The sequence below is a fragment of the Cervus canadensis genome, chromosome 2 (genome assembly GCF_019320065.1).
Source record: "Cervus canadensis isolate Bull #8, Minnesota chromosome 2, ASM1932006v1, whole genome shotgun sequence".
Taxonomy (NCBI): Eukaryota; Metazoa; Chordata; class Mammalia; order Artiodactyla; family Cervidae; genus Cervus; species Cervus canadensis.
In genome coordinates this window covers 43605012-43625375 of record NC_057387.1, presented here as the reverse complement: position 1 = coordinate 43625375, position 20364 = coordinate 43605012, and the positions used below count along the sequence as shown (strand labels likewise).

The 20364-nt window shown below is 33.5% G+C and overlaps 1 protein-coding gene across 2 annotated transcripts in view; it reads right to left on the bottom strand.

Annotated features, from left to right (window-relative positions):
* Positions 1–20364, bottom strand: part of DPYD (dihydropyrimidine dehydrogenase) — an 882445-nt gene that overhangs the window by 760339 nt on the left and 101742 nt on the right. For both annotated transcript variants that reach the window (XM_043460573.1, XM_043460572.1), the window contains exon 3: positions 2207–2289. In XM_043460573.1, the coding sequence (XP_043316508.1) occupies positions 2207–2289 (83 nt within the window). The remainder of the gene's footprint in view (positions 1–2206; positions 2290–20364) is intronic.

Sequence of the window (20364 nt, the reverse complement as noted above, 5' to 3'; positions counted from 1 at the left end):
TAAAGGCAAAACCCAAAAATTTTTTGTAAAGTGCTAAGTCCACAGTATGCTATATTATTGAATGTTTTTGGTAACTAGATTATTTAATTTTGCTTAGCGAATCTAAACATTATAAGCGTGAGTGTATGTGTGTGTGTGTGTGTGTAAAATATGCTGCCTATGTAAATAAAATACGTTACACAGCCATATAATTAAATACTGACTCATCTAGACTACTGCTTTATCTCATAGCCTGGGTGGTTGAGAGGTTACTCCAATCAGGTAATACTTGCTTTTCTCATTAGTTCATCTCTACTTTTCAAAAAGCAGAATATCCTGGTATTTCCTAAAATGACAAGTATTACAAAATTTGGCAGAATTTAATCATCTCTTCAAATGCAGTTCTCCCATAATTCCTTCTGTTTTTCTTTCCTTGATGACAAATTTTCTGCACTAATTACATGTCCTTTCCTTGTTCATTGTATTTCCCTCACTCACATCCATTTTTCATTCACATTGCCCCTTTTCAATTTTTTCTGTTTTTGGCCTTTTATTCAAAGCTTCAGAATTGGCATTCTCTTTGTCTTCCTGTGGGTCTGTGTGCTTACTTCAAACTGAACAGAAATAAAAACACAGAATAACTGTAATGTTCTAAATAAATACTGATGCTATGTTTATTATATTCAAAGTTATTATAATAAATATTTATAAAAATGATATTTTCAATGTATACCTGAGGTACTTTTAGATAGAGGATAAAGAATATATTGAAAACCAGCAGTTCGGTCACAACTCCTGCCTTGGCCTTTTCCACATGTATTTACTCTTCATTTTTAAATTACTATTATTTTCAATAACTTTAACTTTCTTAGAATATCCAACTACATTCTATATACATACAAATTCTCTATTGTGAACTCAGTTTTATTTTTCCCCCTTTTTTATTAGTAAAGACATTAACAATAAAATAGGCTCACTTGCTCCAGCTGGTAATTTCTCAGTACTAGTAATATATTATTCCTCTTTTTGTGACATCATAATCATCTATATAGAAGTACCATGTATCTTTGTGTAGAAGCTACTGTTTCCATTAAATTTAATTACCTCCCCCTGTGGTTTTAAATAGAAGTGGCTTCAAAATGAGGGCAGCTTCTATTAAATTTAATTACTTTCCCCTGCTGCTTGCGTGGTAAAAGGGAGGTCAGTAAATGAGAGCAGCTTCTAGACTAAAGTATATGGTAGCTGTGTGCCAGCAATAACAAAACTGTACCCGAACTACCATTCTAGGGAGTTTCACAGGTTTTATCCTTTCTGCTATTTAAAATATTTTCTTTTGCCTTGAGTTAAGCCCCTAATATAATGAGCATTGATAGGAGGAGATATATTTTAAAAATCAATTTTAGTTTCATAGGCTAAATCAAAGTAAATATATTATTTCTATACAAATATATAGAAATCTTGCAGTGGAAATTATTCCACTCCAAGATTCAAGCTCAGAACTTTTAAGATTAACATCATTTGCTGTCGTTTCTCCAGTTGTAAGGATGCTAAGTTTTATTCTTCACACATTTTCAATGTCTAGTAAAAGCCTTCATTGATTCTGATCAGATGGATTTAAAGACTGCTTCCTAAAAGTTATTAAAAAGGTATTAAGTTTGGGGAGATTTCAGGAAAACATTCAGAAATAGGAATGTTAAAAAGAAAAAAATATCAGGTTCATTACAGACTGTTGTATTTGAAAAAAGTTAATCTGTATGCTTTATAACAGTATAAAATTATACATCGGTTTAAAAATACTATGGTATAATCCTATAAAATCTAATAGAATATGAAATTTTAAGTACCTCTTTTTTAATTAAATATTAATTAGGAGAAAATTCTACTCAGTTAAAACACCATTGTACTATTTATTTTTTTATACAAGCAGAATGCAGATGAACAATATTTCAATTCAATCACACAGTTTAGTATAAATATAAAACAAGACACCCCTTAAGCATTTTAAGTAACAAATTAAACATTTACATTTTTTACTGTGCACTGAGGCTTAACATTTATGCAGCTTCAAAACCAAAGTAGAGCCTCAAGGGAAGTCTCTCCACTGACAAATTAATACCTTAGAGAACAGAGCTGAATGGTGGCAATGAACTCATTTGTTCCCCCAATAATGAAGAATGACTTTTTCTTTACCACATCTGTGACTGTTGCCATGGTGACTCAGACTTACCTCATTGCTTCTCGGAGAGCTCCTCGCTCACCAAGAGTCGTGTGCTTGATGTCATCAAAATTATTCTCCAGCTTCTCGCAATTCTGTAACATATTAGAAAAACGCATTAATCCTCCAACATCCTGAGATAAAATTATATCTATGCAATTATGTAAAAACATAATTGATTATATTGATTACAGACTCAAAAAATACGTACACCACTTTAATTGGATAGGATTCATTAAAATTGACAGTGTGAATTCAACAGTAACAAAATAAAAACGTCTTATGATACAGCTGTCACAGAATTCATCTTATCAATTTTCGAAAATTGGATAAATAGGAGAAATGAATATTACATAAAAGTAGTACAACTTCTAGAGTTTTGAAGTTAAAAAATTAGTTCTCTAAAATAATCTAAGTATATCAAAGCCAACTGGAATTCAAAAGAAAGCCAATAAAGTTTGAAATGATATTAAACTGGATATGATAAATACTCAGTTCTAAAAAAATTAGTATTTACTGAAAACAGAAAGATAAAGCCCAAGCATAATATAATAATAAAGTTCAAACATCTTGAAATCAAAAATTTTTTAATTGGATCTTTAAATAACACATATATAAACTGTTTACAAATATACATATGTATAAATATTTAAAAATAAATAAGTCCAGTCATTAAAATCAAGTGACACTGTATCAGGCTCTTAGTAATACTGGACTGAATTTTTTAACAGACTTTTAAAAATTTTAATAATATTTTTATATGTAAAACTAACTTAATCTCACACGATCCTAATAAGTTATGAGAACATAATGTACAAGATTAAATTTTAGCCTAAAATGTGCATCCATATGAATCTTTTGGCACATTATATTTCATATATTATAATTTAGTAGTACTTAGGTAATAAAATAAGTGGACTTAACATTTTAGTTAATTTAAGAAAGAAAAACTAATATAATTTTAAACATCAGTGTGCTCTGTTTAAATTGTAAATAAATATGCTGGATTTTACAAAAACACAGAATTTAGATTAACAATATTCAGTGTGTAAGTATTCGTTGATTTAAAACCCATTTATTTATTCATATATATATATCAATATGACCATGCTTTGATTTTTTTAGATTGGCCAAATTATGGCGAACATTCTTTTTAACACAGAGGCATGTTTTTAATGAAAATCTTGAAAATTCACAAAATTGTACCTAAAATCACTTGAATTGTGAATAGAAGTCCTTCTATGGATATGTAAGTTGCAAATATCTCCTGCCCTGTGTCTTCTTTTCACTTTTTAATAGTATCTTTTCATAAAGAGAATTTCTTATTTTTAAAGAGGCCCAATTTCTTCTTAGATACATATGTCACTTAAAAGTAGACATTTAATTTTCAAATACATGGGTTTTTAAAGTATCTTTGATATTAATTTCTCATTTAAATGCTTTCTTTTCTGCAATCATGCTCTGTGTTTCTTCAGTCTTCAAACTTTATTGAGGGTTTCAACAGCTAAGCCAAAGCTCTCTCTTGGTAAATGTCACATTGTACTTGAAAGTATGTGGGTTATTTCCAAATATCTTTTGTATTGATTTCTAACATAATTCCCTGGTGATAAAAGAACAGACTATGTGTGATTTCAATACCTTTACACCATGAAATTTTTGCACCTTGTCCTTCTTTTATGTCCCTGAATATGTTCCAGCATCTATATTTAATCTATGGGAACTTGAATAGAATTTGTATCCTACTGTTGTGTTAAAATTATATAAATCTTAATGATCTCAAATTGGTTCATGGTGCTTTTTAAGTCTACTGTATCCTTTTATGGAGAAGGAAATGGCAACCCACTCCAGTATTCTTGCCTGGAGAATCCCATGGACAGAGAAGCCTGGCAGGCTATAGGCCATGGGGTCGCAAGAGTCGGACACGACTAAGCAACTAAACCAGCACATATCCTTTTACTTTTCTGTATATTGATTCTATTAATTTTTGAGAGTTTGATATTGAAACTCCAATTAAAAATCTTACTTTAGCTACCTAAAAATTAGTTGTAATATATAGTGGAACTATATGTAATTTTGTTCTGTATTTTCTAAGCCTCCTGTAAATGTGTTATCATACATTCATAATTCTTAAAAAGCCTAATTTATTATCACTTAGGTTTATGATTAGTGTTATTTTTGTCCTATTTAAGAAATCTTTTATTTTCCTCAAGGTTATAAAGATATTTTCTTATATTTTTTCCACAAAGTTCTATTATTTTCATTTCACATTTAGATGAATAGTTCATCTGGAATTGATACTTGTATACAGTATGTAACAAAATCACACCATATAGGTCAGCAATTAGATCAGTACTATTGACTGAAAAGACCATCATTTCCCCCACTTTAATTCATCTTTCCCATAAAGTAAGATACAGTATACATGGGATCTGTTTCTGGAGTCCATAATGGTCAACTGTCTAATTTCCAATTCTTGTGCCAATATCACACTGCTTTAATTACTTATGTCTATAATAAATAAAGAATGCCTTCCTTTACATATGAAAAAAACAGATAATTCAATGTAAAATGGGCAAAAGACTTACATAGACACTATATAACAGAGACTATACAAATAATTAATCTTTTTTTAAAATGCTCAACAGCATTAATTATGAGAAAGATGCAAATTTTAAAAATGATATATTACACACATTTTGGAAGTGTCTAAAATGAAAAAGATAGATGATACAAAAGTGCTTTTGTAGTTTAAAAACTAAACTGCAAATTGTTACAACCACTTTGTAAAGCTCTTTGGTTGCACTTTCAAAAGCTGAACATTCATGTCTGGGAATACACCCAGAACAAATATATATTATAATATGTTCACCTAAAGTCATATACAAGAATATTAATTGTAGCACTACCAAATTTCCCAAAACTGCGAAAAAAAAAAAAAAAGTCAAACGCACATAAATAGGGGACATACAAATCAATTGTGCTATATTAACACAATGGAAAATACACAGCAATGAGAATGAACAAACTGACTATGTGGAGTAACATGCATGTATTTCACAAGCATTAAATTAAATGACATACAAAAGAGCACACAGGAAAATTATTCCACTTACATAAAGTTCAAAAATAAACAAACCTATAGTGAATATTCCAAAAATAAGAAAATAATTCCATTTATAAGAACATAAAAAGAATAAAATATTTCTGAATGTTTAACAACAAAAAAAAAAAGCCTAAGACTTGGGTACTGAGGAGTGCAAACATCATGAAAAAATTAAAGGCCACAATCAATGGAAAGGCATCCTATGTTCATGGATTAGAAGACTTACTATTGTTAAGGTGTACTACTCCCTAAATTACTCTAAAGATTTAATGCAATTCCTATCAAAATCCCTGCTGACTTTTTTTTTTTTGGCAGACTTTGATAAGCTGATCCTAAAATTCCTATCAGAATATTAAGAACAAAGAATAGACAAAATCTTCCTAAAATCAGAAGAGCAAAGTTGAAGGACTAATACTTTCTAATTTCAAAAATCACTATAAATCTACAATAATCAAGACATACATCCATACACACACACACACACACACATGTTCATGCCAGCATTACTCACAACAGAAGACAAAAAGTAAAAAAAATTCAAGTCAATAGAAGGATAAATGGATAAAAAATATGGTATGCCAATATAATGATATTCTATTCAGACGTAAAGTTCTGGTACATGATGACCTTTAATAACATTATGCTAAGTGAAAAGGCCAGACATAAAAGGCCACATTGCATCAATTCATTTATATAAAATGTCAGCATAGGAATATCCATAGAGACAGTAAGGAGATTAGTGGTTGCCAGTGGCTGCTGAGAGGGAAGGAATTGCTGCTAATTGTAATGAGGTTTCTTTCCGGGGACGTGAAAGTTTTGATATTAGTGACAATCAGTGTGCAACACTTTGAATATACTAAAAACCACCGATTTATATACACTTTAAGAGTGAAACTTATGGTGTGTGCATATATCAATAAAGCTGTTATTTTAAAAACGGGCAAAACTAATCAGTTGGAAAGCAGTGTATAGTGACTACAAGAGGCAGAAGAGTCTTCTAGGGCACTGTTCAATTCATTTTGTGAAAATTCATGGACCTGAATACTTAGGATCTGTTTACTTTTCCATATGTGATACTGCAATAAGACACTTTTAGAAGATAGTTTGAATTCTGGTGAAGGAATCATAATGCAACAGTATATCACTACTGTTTTAAAAAAAGGTAGATAAGAAGTTCAAAGTATCTGACATAGTAAATGTCAGCTATCAGCTAATAATAATGAAATAACATTTTATTATTTACTAAAATTCTATAATAAAGATCAAATTCCTATAACTTACCCTGATAAACTTTTGATACCTTCTTAACTAAATTACAGACTTTTTCTCTATACAGTGATAGTCTTAAAGAATAACACATATATGACTATAATTGCAAAGATAAATAACCTAACTATTGAATTAGCTTGGCTTTGAAGAACACTCCCAGAACTTATGAGCTAAAATTTATAGTCTGGGCCTTTAAATTAGAAATCAAACTTTTCCTATCTTTTGCCTAATACTGAAAGTCAAGGGAGAAAAGCGGAGGGGATGTAAATTTTAAACTGTACAGATTATAGTGCCATTTCATATATTCTATGGGAACAATAATATTTTTAAGAAGTTCTACATTTATAGGTGTTCAACGCAGCATTTTTGTGACAGTGAAATACTGAGGAGGATTCTAAAATTTAATAATGAAAGAATAGTTAAATAAAGGACTTCAAATTTAAAGGATATTATGCATTAATTACAAATGCTGTTTAGGTGGATATAGTCAATGTATGATATTGAGTACCTTTTTTAAAAAGACACTATTGAACTGAATATGTTGTATGATACAGTCACAATTATGGAAAACAAACAAGCAAAGCCAAAAAAGACTAGCAATGAAACAGTAACTCAGATTATCTCAAAATGTTAAATAAACAAGGACATCTTTTTTACTTATAGTTTTCAATATTTCCCAAGGTTTTTGTTATATGTTTACATTTTTTTTACTTCAAGATAAAAAAATCAAGAGATTTTTTTTAAAGTTTTGGAAGTATTTGTATATTCTATATTGAATATGCTTCGTAAAATAGAATACAACAAAATAATAGATAGCAACAAAAGAAATTTAAGACAGAACTTTACTTTTCTAGTATTTTTTATATTAAATATGACCTTGACAAAATAAAATTTCTGCCTCTATTTGCCAATGAGTTCATGAAAGTTCTACTATTTCAAATTGTCCAAAGTTTCCAATCAGTTTTATTTTTAAAATCTTGCACTCCCAAAAGAGGTATAAGGATGTACACAAAGCAGTAAAAGAAAATAAAGTCATGTAATGAAATCAGTTACATATATTTCCTATATTTAACCCACTGTGTTCAACTTCTACTCAAATAATGCCACTTGAATGCTACTTAAGTGAATACATAAAAAGACCCAAACATAATTACTAGGGATATAATATTTACAGTGTACTTTTTTAACTTTCATATATTCAAACTTAATAACAGATGACTAGTATCTACTCATGATTCTAAACAGACTTCAAGATACAGTTTTTAGAGTTGCATAATATTCCATTGCATCCATGTGCTATTACTTATTTAGCTAATTCCTTTTTGGTTTGATTTGTTTCTTTGCTAATGCTATTACAAACATAAAACAGGAATAGATGGATGAAAATGAAATACAAGCTTAAAAGTATTAAGAAAAATATTAATATTCATTAACTTGGATTATTCATTCCAAATAATTTCCCATCTAACTCAAACTGTTTTCATGTTAAATATATTCAAAATGCATGACTATGGTAAAGTTAATACTCAAATTCAGGATAACTGATTCTAAATCTCATTCTTGTTGTTTCCCAGTTCAACCACTGATGGAAAACAATGCACGTTTTCTTGGTGGTCATATGATTATACTTATTTTTTTCCAGGTTTTCCAGAAACCAAACACCATCAATTTAAATGAATCACTGCTAAGAGTCTCACATTTAAATCTTAAATTGAAAAAGGTTTTGCAACATCTATCAATAAAACTTTACCAACTCAATATGGAAAACTGCATCTGTTACTTCCCCACAGGTGGCTTATAAATCAGATGTGGAAATAGACACTTCTATTTCATTGTTATGGTCGTATTTTTAATAAACCACCTACTTTGGATATTTATATACATAAACACACACACATATATACAAATATGTTTGCTAAACGGAGTCATTTAACAGAAATAAATCTTGTACTTTGACAAGGTATTTTTGTTTTGCATGGTTGATTTTCAAGACTATCTTAGAAACTTTGATTTCACCAACAGGGATTAATGAAATCAAATAAAATTATATCTGAATCCCTTTATTTAAAAATAATTTTCTTCAGTTAGGTTACTGTCTTTAAGACATGCTATCTATAGGACATCTGAGATTTACTCATTAAATCTAATGGAAAAGCTAGAAAGTCGCACTACTGTAATTAAGAGAGAATTTTAAGATCTCAATATAGCCATTGAAAGTAACTCCCTAGACCAGAGCAATAACATCCATGGCAAACAAGTCATAGATAACAAATGTTTTAAGGCAGCCTGCTACAAGCATGTGACACGGCAGCTTAGAATCAAAAGCAAACACAGACATAGTTCACAAAAATCTCTTGTCACCTCAATATCCATTTCTCAGTCCCTTGGGAAAAACTGTATAATAAAATGTAAAAAATTAAAAAAAATAGGATTTTATCATTTCTCAGAATTTATAAATCATTCCAAAAAAGTAAACGTTAATCTGATCAATTTTTGGAAAAGGTCAATTCACAGTAAGATCTATGTATAGACAACCATTCAAAAATAGAATTCTTGTGGAAATTTTACTTTTTCAGACTTATATTTTTAAAAATTATGTAGATGGCTTCAGAATCTCCAATGAGTCTAGATGTTAGTACAAAAAAAGTCTTTGCTGCCTTTCTATGTGGTATGTTAAGAGCATTAAGAAAAAATACTGTTTTGTCTGTTTTTCTTTTAGACCTGACATCCCTCATCACCTTCCTCCTCTTTGCAACCTTCACTGTAATTTTAAACTTTATTTTGGCCACCACTGCTGCAGAGAAACAAGTTTATGAAGGACATTTTAAAAGAAACTAATAAAATTACTAGATTTTGAGATCTTAAAGGCCTATTCCTACCATAAACAATACAGTGGAAAGCCTACTTGACTGTTTAGTTTTTCCAGCCACAAAGATAGGAGAAAACACTCTGTTGAAGACAGAGAGAGAGAATTGGACACAAAAGCCTAAAGTATCACCACTGAGCTCATTGTGGCTCCAGGAATTGAGGACAGCCAAAGAACTCAGAGTTGACTGACAGAGAAAGTGTTCCATAGCATCTGAAGGTATTTCTTCATTTTAATGAAGAGAAGCCTCAAATTTAATGATTTTATCTGGAAGTGGTTAAAATGCCATATTTTGCCATGAAGTACAATGAGAACCCAAAGTGAGTGACAAATACCAGAAATGCAAAGAAGGAACTGTTTCACAATCCCTGAGTCTGTACAAAGATTATTGTGCACCCCCCCCCCAAAAAAAGAGGAAATAAGTGAATGCTATAAACATTTAAACAGTCTAATTGTTACCTTCACCAAAAGTACCTCTGAGTCCTGAGGAAATCAAATCCAAGATTTTTTTTTTTTTTTCGAACAATATATGAAAGTACAAAAGAAGAGATACAAGGGTTAAATCTAATTTAGACATATGTCAGTCTTTTTCCAGAATCAAGTTAACATCTCAAGAAACTAACATCTTTATATATTCATTCTCTTCATAAGTAAATTAAGTATCAGTGCCATTAAATGAGGGGCAAAGAGATTCACTGTCATGTCCACTATCAGTTACATTTTCATAAAAGTAGGGACAACTGTAAGTAAAATGGAGCCAACATCCTCCTATCAAAATCTATTCTCAGCCCAGTGCACACAAGTATGTACCTGAGAAAAATCACAAACCTATTTTTAAGTAACAAATAACTTAATATGTTGTTTACTCAAGGATAAAATCTTGTAACTCAGATCAGGACTTGAACCCCATAGTCTTTTAAATGAGATCACACACTTGGTCTTAAGCTTTAATAAAACTCAGGTTCTTAATATCTCATTGCAGAAAGAATTCAGTGAAAGACAATGTGATAGGTAAGAAGCAGATTTATTTAGAGAGAAATACACTCCACAGACAGTGTGGGCCATCTCAGAAGGCAAGAGGGCCCCCAAATATAGCATGGTTAGTTCTTATAGGCTTAATAATTTCATTAGCTAATGAGTGGGAGGATTATTCCAACTACTTTGAAGAAAGGGCAGGGATTTGCCGGAACTGGGCCACTGCCCACTCTCTGACCTTTTTCGGCTGGTCTCAGAACTGCCATGGCATTGACGGATGTGCCATTTAGCGTGCTAATGTATTACAATGAGCATATAATGAGGCTCAAGCTACACTGGAAGCCAAATAACCACCACGGTGGATATAGTTGGCTTTAACCAGTTTCTGTCATGTCCTATGACTACTCATTGGAAAAGACCCTGATGCTGGGAGGGATTGGGGGCAGGAGGAGAAGGGGATGACAGAGGATGAGATGGCTGGATGGCATCACCAACTCGATGGACATGAGTTGGAGTAAACTCCAGGAGTTGGTGATGGACAGGGAGGCCTGGCATGCTGCGATTCATGGGGTCGCAAAGAGTCAGACACGACTGAGTGACTGAACTGAACTGAACTGATGGCTATGTCATTCTTTCAAACATTGTACCCTGCCCCCTTCCCTCCCGTTTCAATGGAATTTTATATATAAGTGTAGGCTTACCCCAGAACACAATTTCAGGCATAAGTAAGGCATAAGGGACTTTCCAGGATGTAAAACCTTTCAAACAGTTCTGAAAATTACCTTGCCCATGGTTGATGACTGATATTTCCGATTTTTCAAGGGCCTTTTTTATAATTTCCTTTGACCAAGACAAATGCATGAGAAAGCTGCAACCATCACAGCAGAGGCAGGATGGGCCATCAGTTTTGTAGGAAATAAGGAAGGGAAAGGCAAAAGCATATTAAAAGGAAAAGGGGACACACAGAGAAAACAAACAAACTATTCTTCAGATCAGAAAGCACAAGAACGAGAAAAATCAGTGATTAGTAATAAAACACTGGGACAAAAACCAGGCCTATTAGCCTAAACACCATTGAGCAAGTAAGTGGGAACACACAGGAAAAATGGAAGGACATGCAAGTATTGAATTTAGTGCTGACCAGACATCCCATTTGCTACAGTAGGCAAAGGTTATCTCTACTTAATTAGTAGGAAACTGGAAATCCATAGCATCAACCAGGGTAAATGTCACAGTTTTTTTGGCATATGAAAGTGAAAGTGAAAGTGAAGTCGCTCAGTCTTGTCTGACTCTTAGCGACCACATGGACTATAGCCTACCAGGCTCCTCCATCCATGCGACTTTCCAGGCAAGAGTACTGGAGTGGGTTGCCATAAAGTAGCTAACATGAAGGGCTTACTCTGTATTATACACTTTTCTAGGAACTTTACCCTTTTAATCTGCACAAAAATCATTGAGCTGTATACTTTACAAATGAGGAAACAGGTATAGGGAGATTAAGATAACTTGCCTAAGGTCATATAGCTAGTAAGTGATAAAATAGGGATTTGAACCCAGGGAGTCTGTCCTCAAAGCTAGACTCAAATCGCTCAGACTGCTTCAAAAGAGTAAACTGAATAAAGTGAATATAATAAAGTTCTGAATAGGTCTTCCTCTAGTTGTCCATTGTTAAATTTAGATGCTGCACTGGATAGATAATAGTTTACTAGTAAAGTGGGGCATAAGTCCATACACAGTACTGACTGACTTCTTTCTAGATGTGCTATACTTTACAATGTAGAAAAAAAAGGAATCCAATATACTCGTTTAGGCCAAATTAATATCCATAAATATTGTGCATGCAACAGTCTGTATTTGGGTCTGTGACACCACTGTGACAAATATAATGAGCAATTAAATTCCCAAGTGCTCAGATTTTGGCAGCAATTAAAGTGGAAACTAGAAACTAAGGATCAAAAAGAACTGGTTCTGATGGCCTCCTGCCAAATGAATCCCCATGGGTTGAGAGAAGGTCTAAAGTTTCAACTGTGATAAATTTTACAGTGTTTTATATCTCATCTGTTTTAAGGATTGTATAAAACATAACAAAACAAATGAGCAGAATATCAACAGCAACCTTGGGGCAAAGTAATACACAAGAATACCTCTCCATGCTGACAAATTTAAACAAAATCACTGAATTATCTTTACTTAAACTAAACCAAGCAATAATAAATTCAACCAAATATCTACTAATTCACATGCTGGACAGGACAGAAAAGAAGCAAAAAAGTTAGCAAATTACATTATTAAATAAAATAATTGATGGTATTACCATATAATTTAGTTTCTATTAGGACTACATTTCCTTTATGAAATAATCACAATAACCAGAACTAAATAAATTGGATCTAAAATGTATATATTAACATAAATTTTTTTTAATTAGTAAATTAATTTTAATAAATGAGGAAACAGTACTATATTGTTAAGGTCACAGAGAGTTAATGGCACAGCTACTAGAACTTTAGTGTCATACTTACTAAATAACCAAAGCTGAAATTAATCAATTAAATTTCAATTAACAAAAAAGAAATTTGAAAATCTGTTTTTTTAGGCATCATACTAAGCATCAAGGATATAAAGTTGAGTAAGAAAAGACCCTCATATTGATCACAATCCACTGATAATATACTGAGGGGAGAGGAATTAATTCTCCTAGAGCAGAGATGTCTAGGTTCACGACTTCTAAACATGTCTTCCAAGCGATTCAAAATTTTCCAGATTAAGAGGGCTAAGGAGGGGCGAGAGGGAAAGGTAGAAGGGTTGGCTCTAGCCCCAGGCCTTGGCATTACTGTCTACTGGTTATAATCCTTAGGCAGGGCACTTAGTTTATCCTGAGCAAAATATACTTAACCTTCTAGAGCTGTCAGTCTAATTAGATGAGGTAATGTATGCAAAGCACTTAGTACACTGAACAAATAGAAGGTTTTCAATAATTAGAGGAAGCGAAGGAAAAAAATAAAGAGGAGGAAGAGTATCTATGAACCCCACTATAATACTAACAGATCAGATGTTATGAAATGAGGTAGAAAAGAGTGTACTTTTCAAGTTGTTCAAGTGATGCTAACGAGTAATAAAGCAAAATAAATACAGTCTTTATGGGAAAAAAAAAACAAGACTTTTAACTTTTTGATCATAAGATCGCTATGAGAATATAATGAAAAATCAAGATCCATTTCTCTTAAAAAATTGTTGCTGTTTAGTCACTAAGTCGTGTCTGACTGTTTTGTGATCCCATGTGACTATAGCCTGCCAGGTTCCTCTGTCCATGTGATTTCCCAGGCAAGAATACTGGAGTGGGTTGCCATTTCCTTCTCCAGGGGCTCTTTCCTGACCCAGGGATTGAAGCCAAGTGTCCTGCATTGGCAGGCGGGTTCTTTACCACTGAGCCACCAGGAAAGTCCCTTAAAAACTTAAATATTAAAAAAGCAGTCAATGCAGAAGATGTAAGAAAAATGGGTTCAATCCCCGGGTCATGAAGTTCCCCTGTAGGGAGATATGGCAACTCACTCCAGTATTCTTGCCTGGAGAACATGGACAGAGGAGCCTGGCAGGCTACTGGCCATAGGATTGCAAAGAGTCCAGTACGACAATATGCTATATATACAATTTCAATGACCAATGGATCTCCTGAAGCCCATCTTTGGTCCCATGTCTACATGCACCGAATTTTAACATCAGGAAAGATGATTTTGCAACGGACTTCAGTTCAGTTCAGTTCAGTCCCTCAGTCGTGTCCAACTCTTTGCGACCCTATGAACCACAGCACGCCAGGCCTCCCTGTCCATCACCAACTCCTGGTGTCCACCCAAACCCATGTCCAGTGAGTCGGTGATGCCATCCAATCATCTCATTCTCTGTCGTCCCCTTCGCCTCCTGCCCTCAATCTTTCCCAGCATCAGCATCTTTTCAAATGAGTCAGCTCTTCATATCAGGTGGCCAAAGTATTGGCGTTTCAGCTTCAACATCAGTCCTCAATGAACATCCAGGTCTGATCTCCTTAGAATGGACTGGTTGGATCTCCTTGCAGTCCAAGGGACTCTCAAGCATCTAAGCAATGGACTTAGATGACATAAAAATGAAAGCTACTATGTTGTCCAAGTAAACTGAGAAGCAAGGGGTCCAATAGCTGACAAGTTTCTATTGTTTGATAATAATGCTTCAGTTCAAGCATTCAAAATATTAATAAAAAATATAATGCAAAAGTCAATCTTGTTCCCAAGCTAACAATGAAAGCAAGTCATTCACTCATTCAAAGTTTATTTAGATTCTAATACACGCCAGATATGTAATAGTCACTGGTCACTGAGGATACAAAGGCTTTTTTTTTTTTTAATTACTTTTTTTTCATTTATTTTTATTAGTTGGAGGCTAATTACTTTACAATATTGTAGTGAGTTTTGTCATACATTGACATGAATCAGCCATGGATTTACATGTATTCCCCATCCCGATCCTCCCTCCCACCTCCCTCTCCACCCAATTCCTCTGGGTCTTCCCAGTGCACCAGGCCCAAGCACTTGTCTCATGCACCCAACCTGGGCTGGTGATCTGTTTCACCTTAGATAATATACATGTTTCGATGCTGTTCTCTCAAAACATCCCACCCTCACCTTCTCCCATAGAGTCCAAAAGTCTGTTCTATACATCTGTGTCTCTTTTTCTGTTTTGCATATAGGGTTATCATTACCATCTTCCTAAATTCCATATGTATGTGTTAGTATGCTGTAATGGTCTTTATCTTTCTGGCTTACTTCACTCTGTATAATGGGCTCCAGTTTCATCCATCTCACTAGAACTGATTCAAATGCATTCTTTTTAATAGCTGAGTAATATTCCATGGTGTATATGTACCACTGCTTCCTTATCCATTCATCTGCTGATGGGCATCTAGGTTGCTTCCATGTCCTGGCTATTATAAACAGTGCTGCGATGAACATTGGGGTGCGCGTGTCTCTTTCAGATCTGGTTTCCTCGGTATGTATGCCCAGAAGTGGGATTGCTGGGTCATATGGCAGTTCTATTTCCAGTTTTTTAAGAAATCTCCACACTGTTCTCCATAGCGGCTGTACTAGTTTGCATTCCCACCAACAGTGTAAGAGGGTTCCCTTTTCTCCACACCCTCTCCAGCATTTATTGCTTGTAGACTTTTGGATAGCAGCCATCCTGACTGGCGTGTAATGGTACCTCGTTGTGGTTTTAATTTGCATTTCTCTGATGATGAGTGAATTTGTATGGAATTACAAAAAACCTCGAATAGCCAAAGTAATCTTGAGAAAGAAGAATGGAACTGGAGGAATCAACCTGCCTGACTTCAGACTCTACTACAAAGCCACAGTCATCAAGACAGTATGCTACTGGCACAAAGACAGAAATATAGATCAATGGAACAGAATAGAAAGCCCAGAGATAAATCCACGTACCTATGAACACCTTATCTTTGACAAAGGAGGCAAGGATATACAATGGAAAAAAGACAACCTCTTTAACAAGTGGTGCTGGGAAAACTGGTCAACCACTTGTAAAAGAATGAAACTAGAACACTTTCTAATACCATACACAAAAATAAACTCAAAATGGATTAAAGATCTAAATATAAGACCAGAAACTATAAAACTCCTAGAGGAGAACATAGGCAAAACACTCTCCGACATGAATCACAGCAGGATCCTCTATGACCCACCTCCCAGAATGTTGGAAATAAAAGCAAAAATAAACAAATGGGACCTAATGAAACTTAAAAGCTTTTGCACAACAAAGGAAACTATAAGCCAGGTGAAAAGACAGCCCTCAGATTGGGAGAAAATAATAGCAAATGAAGCAACAGACAAAGAATTAATCTCAAAAATATACAAGCAACTCCTACAGCTCAATTCCAGAAAAGTAAATGACCCAATCAAAAAATGGGCCAAAGAACTAAACAGACATTTCTCCAAAGAAGACATACAGATGGCTAACAAACACATGAAAAGATACAAAGGCTTTTTAAAAAAACAAAAACCTCTTCATCTAAAAAAACACAGTATCAGTCCAATAAGGAAACTGTTATCAGGCAAGTATGTCCCACATCCAGTGGAAGAATCCTTGCCATACATTAATCACATATTACTGCAATCATTACAAATCTCAGATGACTGGAAGCCAGCAGGACACCATATTTTGAAGGACTCACAGGGGATTATTATCAATAAGGCCACATGTTTTATGCAGTTAATTATAAATTTATACTTCAAAATCTGAACAAGTTAAGTAAAACAGCATACTCTAAGTTATACCACTACAACTCTAAGGCAATTTAACATTGATTAATTTAATTATTTTATTTAGGCAGTAAGGTAAATAGGGAAAAGATAACACCAGTGCCTATGTTTCTCATGTAGTTAGAAATTCCTACGGTCTAAGTTTCTACAAAAAAATGAGTCAATTAGATGAGCTTACTCTTCCAGTAAAATGTTGTTTTAAATCTTGGCACTCATCAAAAAGCCTCAAAACTAACCTCACTGAAGCTCTTTACAGGAGAAGTAGAAAAGTAATAACTATATTCAGATGTTTTAAATTCCAGATGAATATTCTAATACCAATATATGATTTCCAGTTCTAATCAAGAGATTCATATTTCAATAGATAATTGCTTTTCCCTTTGGTATGTCTTAACTAGTCTAATCCTTCCAGTGAACATTAAGACATAATCATATTTAGCTAATGTCATTTCACTAACGGTGGCCAGCTTACAATCGAGGCCTGTCGAGGAGAATTTCATATGAGTAACAGTGAAATGGAATATAATATAGTAGGAGACCAAGGAACTGTGGAAACAGGAAATCTGTTTTTAACTTTCAGGTTTGCAACTACACTGTTTATATGTTCTTAGGAAAATGTTTAACATCTCAATCTGCAAATATTCCCTCATGAAACAAAGATATTAATGAAAGTGATAAAAGTAATGATAAATAATAAAGTGTTGTGAGGATAAATTAAATGAGATCATGTATGTGAAAAGATAAACAAGAAAGTACTGTTCAAATAATGCTATACATTTTTAAATGGACAGAATAAATCTCATTTCCAGGCTCATACACTAAATCACAATGTATTTTCGCTACATTTACCTTAAAGTATTTAAGATTTTAATTCTTATCCATGGTAAGAATTAAGTAATATTTTAGTACTTTCCCAAAGGAAGCAAAAGTTGAAATAAAAACAGTTCTGCAAATCCTACCTGCTAAGCATTAATTCCTATATCTAAAGGAAGTCAACAAAATTCAAGACTGAGTCTTTACTTTTTAATCTTAATTTCTTATTCAAATTACCACGCAGTTCTTTACATAACGTATGGTTACATTTTGAAAGAATCTCACATGGTTTACAGGATAACCAAATGAAAAAGAGTATCGTTATTTCAATAAATATTGTGGAGTACTATGTGCCAGGCATTGCCAAACTCAAATTGCTATACAGACCTTAATATTTGCTTTCTGGAAGCCACTGTTATTTACTTATTCACTTAATCTTGATCAGAGGAAGGCTTTCAAATAGCAGTTGAAATTCTGCCATCTATCATTTCAACAAGGCATGTTTGCTCACCTTCACGTTCTGTATGAGGACCCATCTCATTTGCTACCAGGCTATATCATTTGCCACTGAGTTTGCTGCAGTCACAGTGCCTCCCTGCTGCTCCTTCTAGACAAAAGCACACTTCTTCCTCAGGGCCTTTGCACATGCCGTTCCCTTTGTCTGAAATGTCCTGCCAAATGTTCACAGAGTTTACACTCTCATCTCATTCAGGTCTCTGTTTAAATGGCACTTCTTTAGAAACATCTTTCCTAACCATTGTCCCTAAAACTGAATCTCTCTCCACTTTCTCTGCCCTTTTCCCTATTTTCTATTCTTCTTCATAGCATTTATTATACCTAATACTATATTACATGTTACTGTATTTTTTAAAAGACTGACTGTATTCATAAAGGCAAACGGCTATTTTTTATTTATAAATATTTTCTGTAGTTATGAAAGCAAGAGGCATTTTTTATTAATTTATTTACTACTGTATTTCCACATAGTAGTTAACCATTAAAGGCTTGTTGAGTGGATGGTCTAGGAACTTTCATATACATGAATCAGACACTAGCTTCAATTAAAAGTGCTAAATGATGTCAGTGAAGGCAGCTAGCTATCTTTCCTCCAAGAGACTTTCCACTGTAGCCTTATCTTGACAAGTCCAAATTTGGTTATTCAGTCTTGGCAAACTAACTGTTAATTTTGTCAGTCATGACAATGAGTTTGCCTTTCTTTTTTTTTTTTTTTGAGTTTGCCTTTCTTATTCTATCTCACATTAGCCAAGTTAATAGAAACAGAGATACAAAATTAGAGTGCAAATGCACTCATTTATTACATGAAACTGTTACATGAATGAGACTATTATGATAACATGAGGAGTGAAATTTAACTCTCAGGAAATTCAATATGGAATGGCATATAAAAATCAATGTTCGCTAGTGAGCACAGATTCTAATGAAAAGAAATCAGACTTTCAAAAGTATTATTCATTTCAAAACAGATGGCATAGAGCATTCTTGTATTCCACAAAGAGATCATACCAGTGATGTTACTAGACATGAATAGACACTGCCCTTGTTGAGTTTGCAACTTATCTTATCCTATGATTGTACTAATGGACATTTAAGTAGAGTTAACCTAAACAAGTCTTCATCTGCCAGATGGATTTTGGAATTCTGTAAGATAACTTTTAATATATAGGCTCCTAAGTCACAATAAAATGTTCTGTGTGGTGCCAAAACATAAATAAAAAAGAAAACTATTTGAAAGTCACTATAGTAAGAAAACAAGGACTTCTAATTAGGTGCATAATAACTTGCTAAAATAGGGGTGGGGGGTGAAATAAGAAAGCAAAAAAAAAAAAGGCGAGAAAAAAACTTAATGTACCAGAAACTGATGGTGGTTATAGAATCTGTCTGCTAAGAAGAAGATAAATGCGGGGAAAATTTGAATTATAAATTATAATCTACATTTGTATCATTTTCTCAAAACACTGCCTCAATCCTAGTTCATTTCCAGCACTCTCAACCAGTTCAGACTTATGATACTTACTAAATAGCATGGCTATATAATTTTTTTTTTTTTGATGAGTGGCAAAACTCCTTGGCCAAACTGACCTTCCTGTCTTCAGTGATACAGTGGAAGACAGAATGCTACAGAGGAATGGAAGCTATGATCACCATATTTGTCTCCTAAGCTTGAGTGTGTGCATTCATATTTAAACACCTCTTTAGCACTGGAGTGCCTGCAGACCACGGCTCACCATGAATTAGTTCCTTTTTGGCAGTTTCTTGCTGTGATCTTCAAATGAATGACAGAACTTTGTATACCTTCAAATACCCTTCTGGAGGATATTTTGATCCCTGATATGCTACATGAAGCCAACAGGAAAAACCTAATTCCAAGAAGATCAGAACTGTCCCAAAGTTCTATAAGTGTTACATATTTATGAGTTAATTTTCATAAAAAGTATTTCTACCAAATGACAAAATTAAATTCATTTTCTTAATACTAATAAATTCATAGTACCCAGCATTTCATATACTAGTAAGTTCAGAGTACCAAGCGCTACATATACTGACTGATTTGTTATCAAAGAGGATAGCTTAAGGTCTCTGCATTAAAATGATCAACCACATGATCGAACAACTATTTACCTTTGTCATGTTGAAGCTTGAAAATAAACTATTTAATAGTTTTACTAACATTGGTATGCCTCCACTAAAGTAAGTACCACCACTAGAAAGGCACAGACACACAGCTGTTCTATACAGGATACTGTGTGTGCATACATGCTCAGCTGTGTCTAACTCTTCATGATCCCATGGACTGTAGCCTACCAGGTTCCTCTGTCCATGG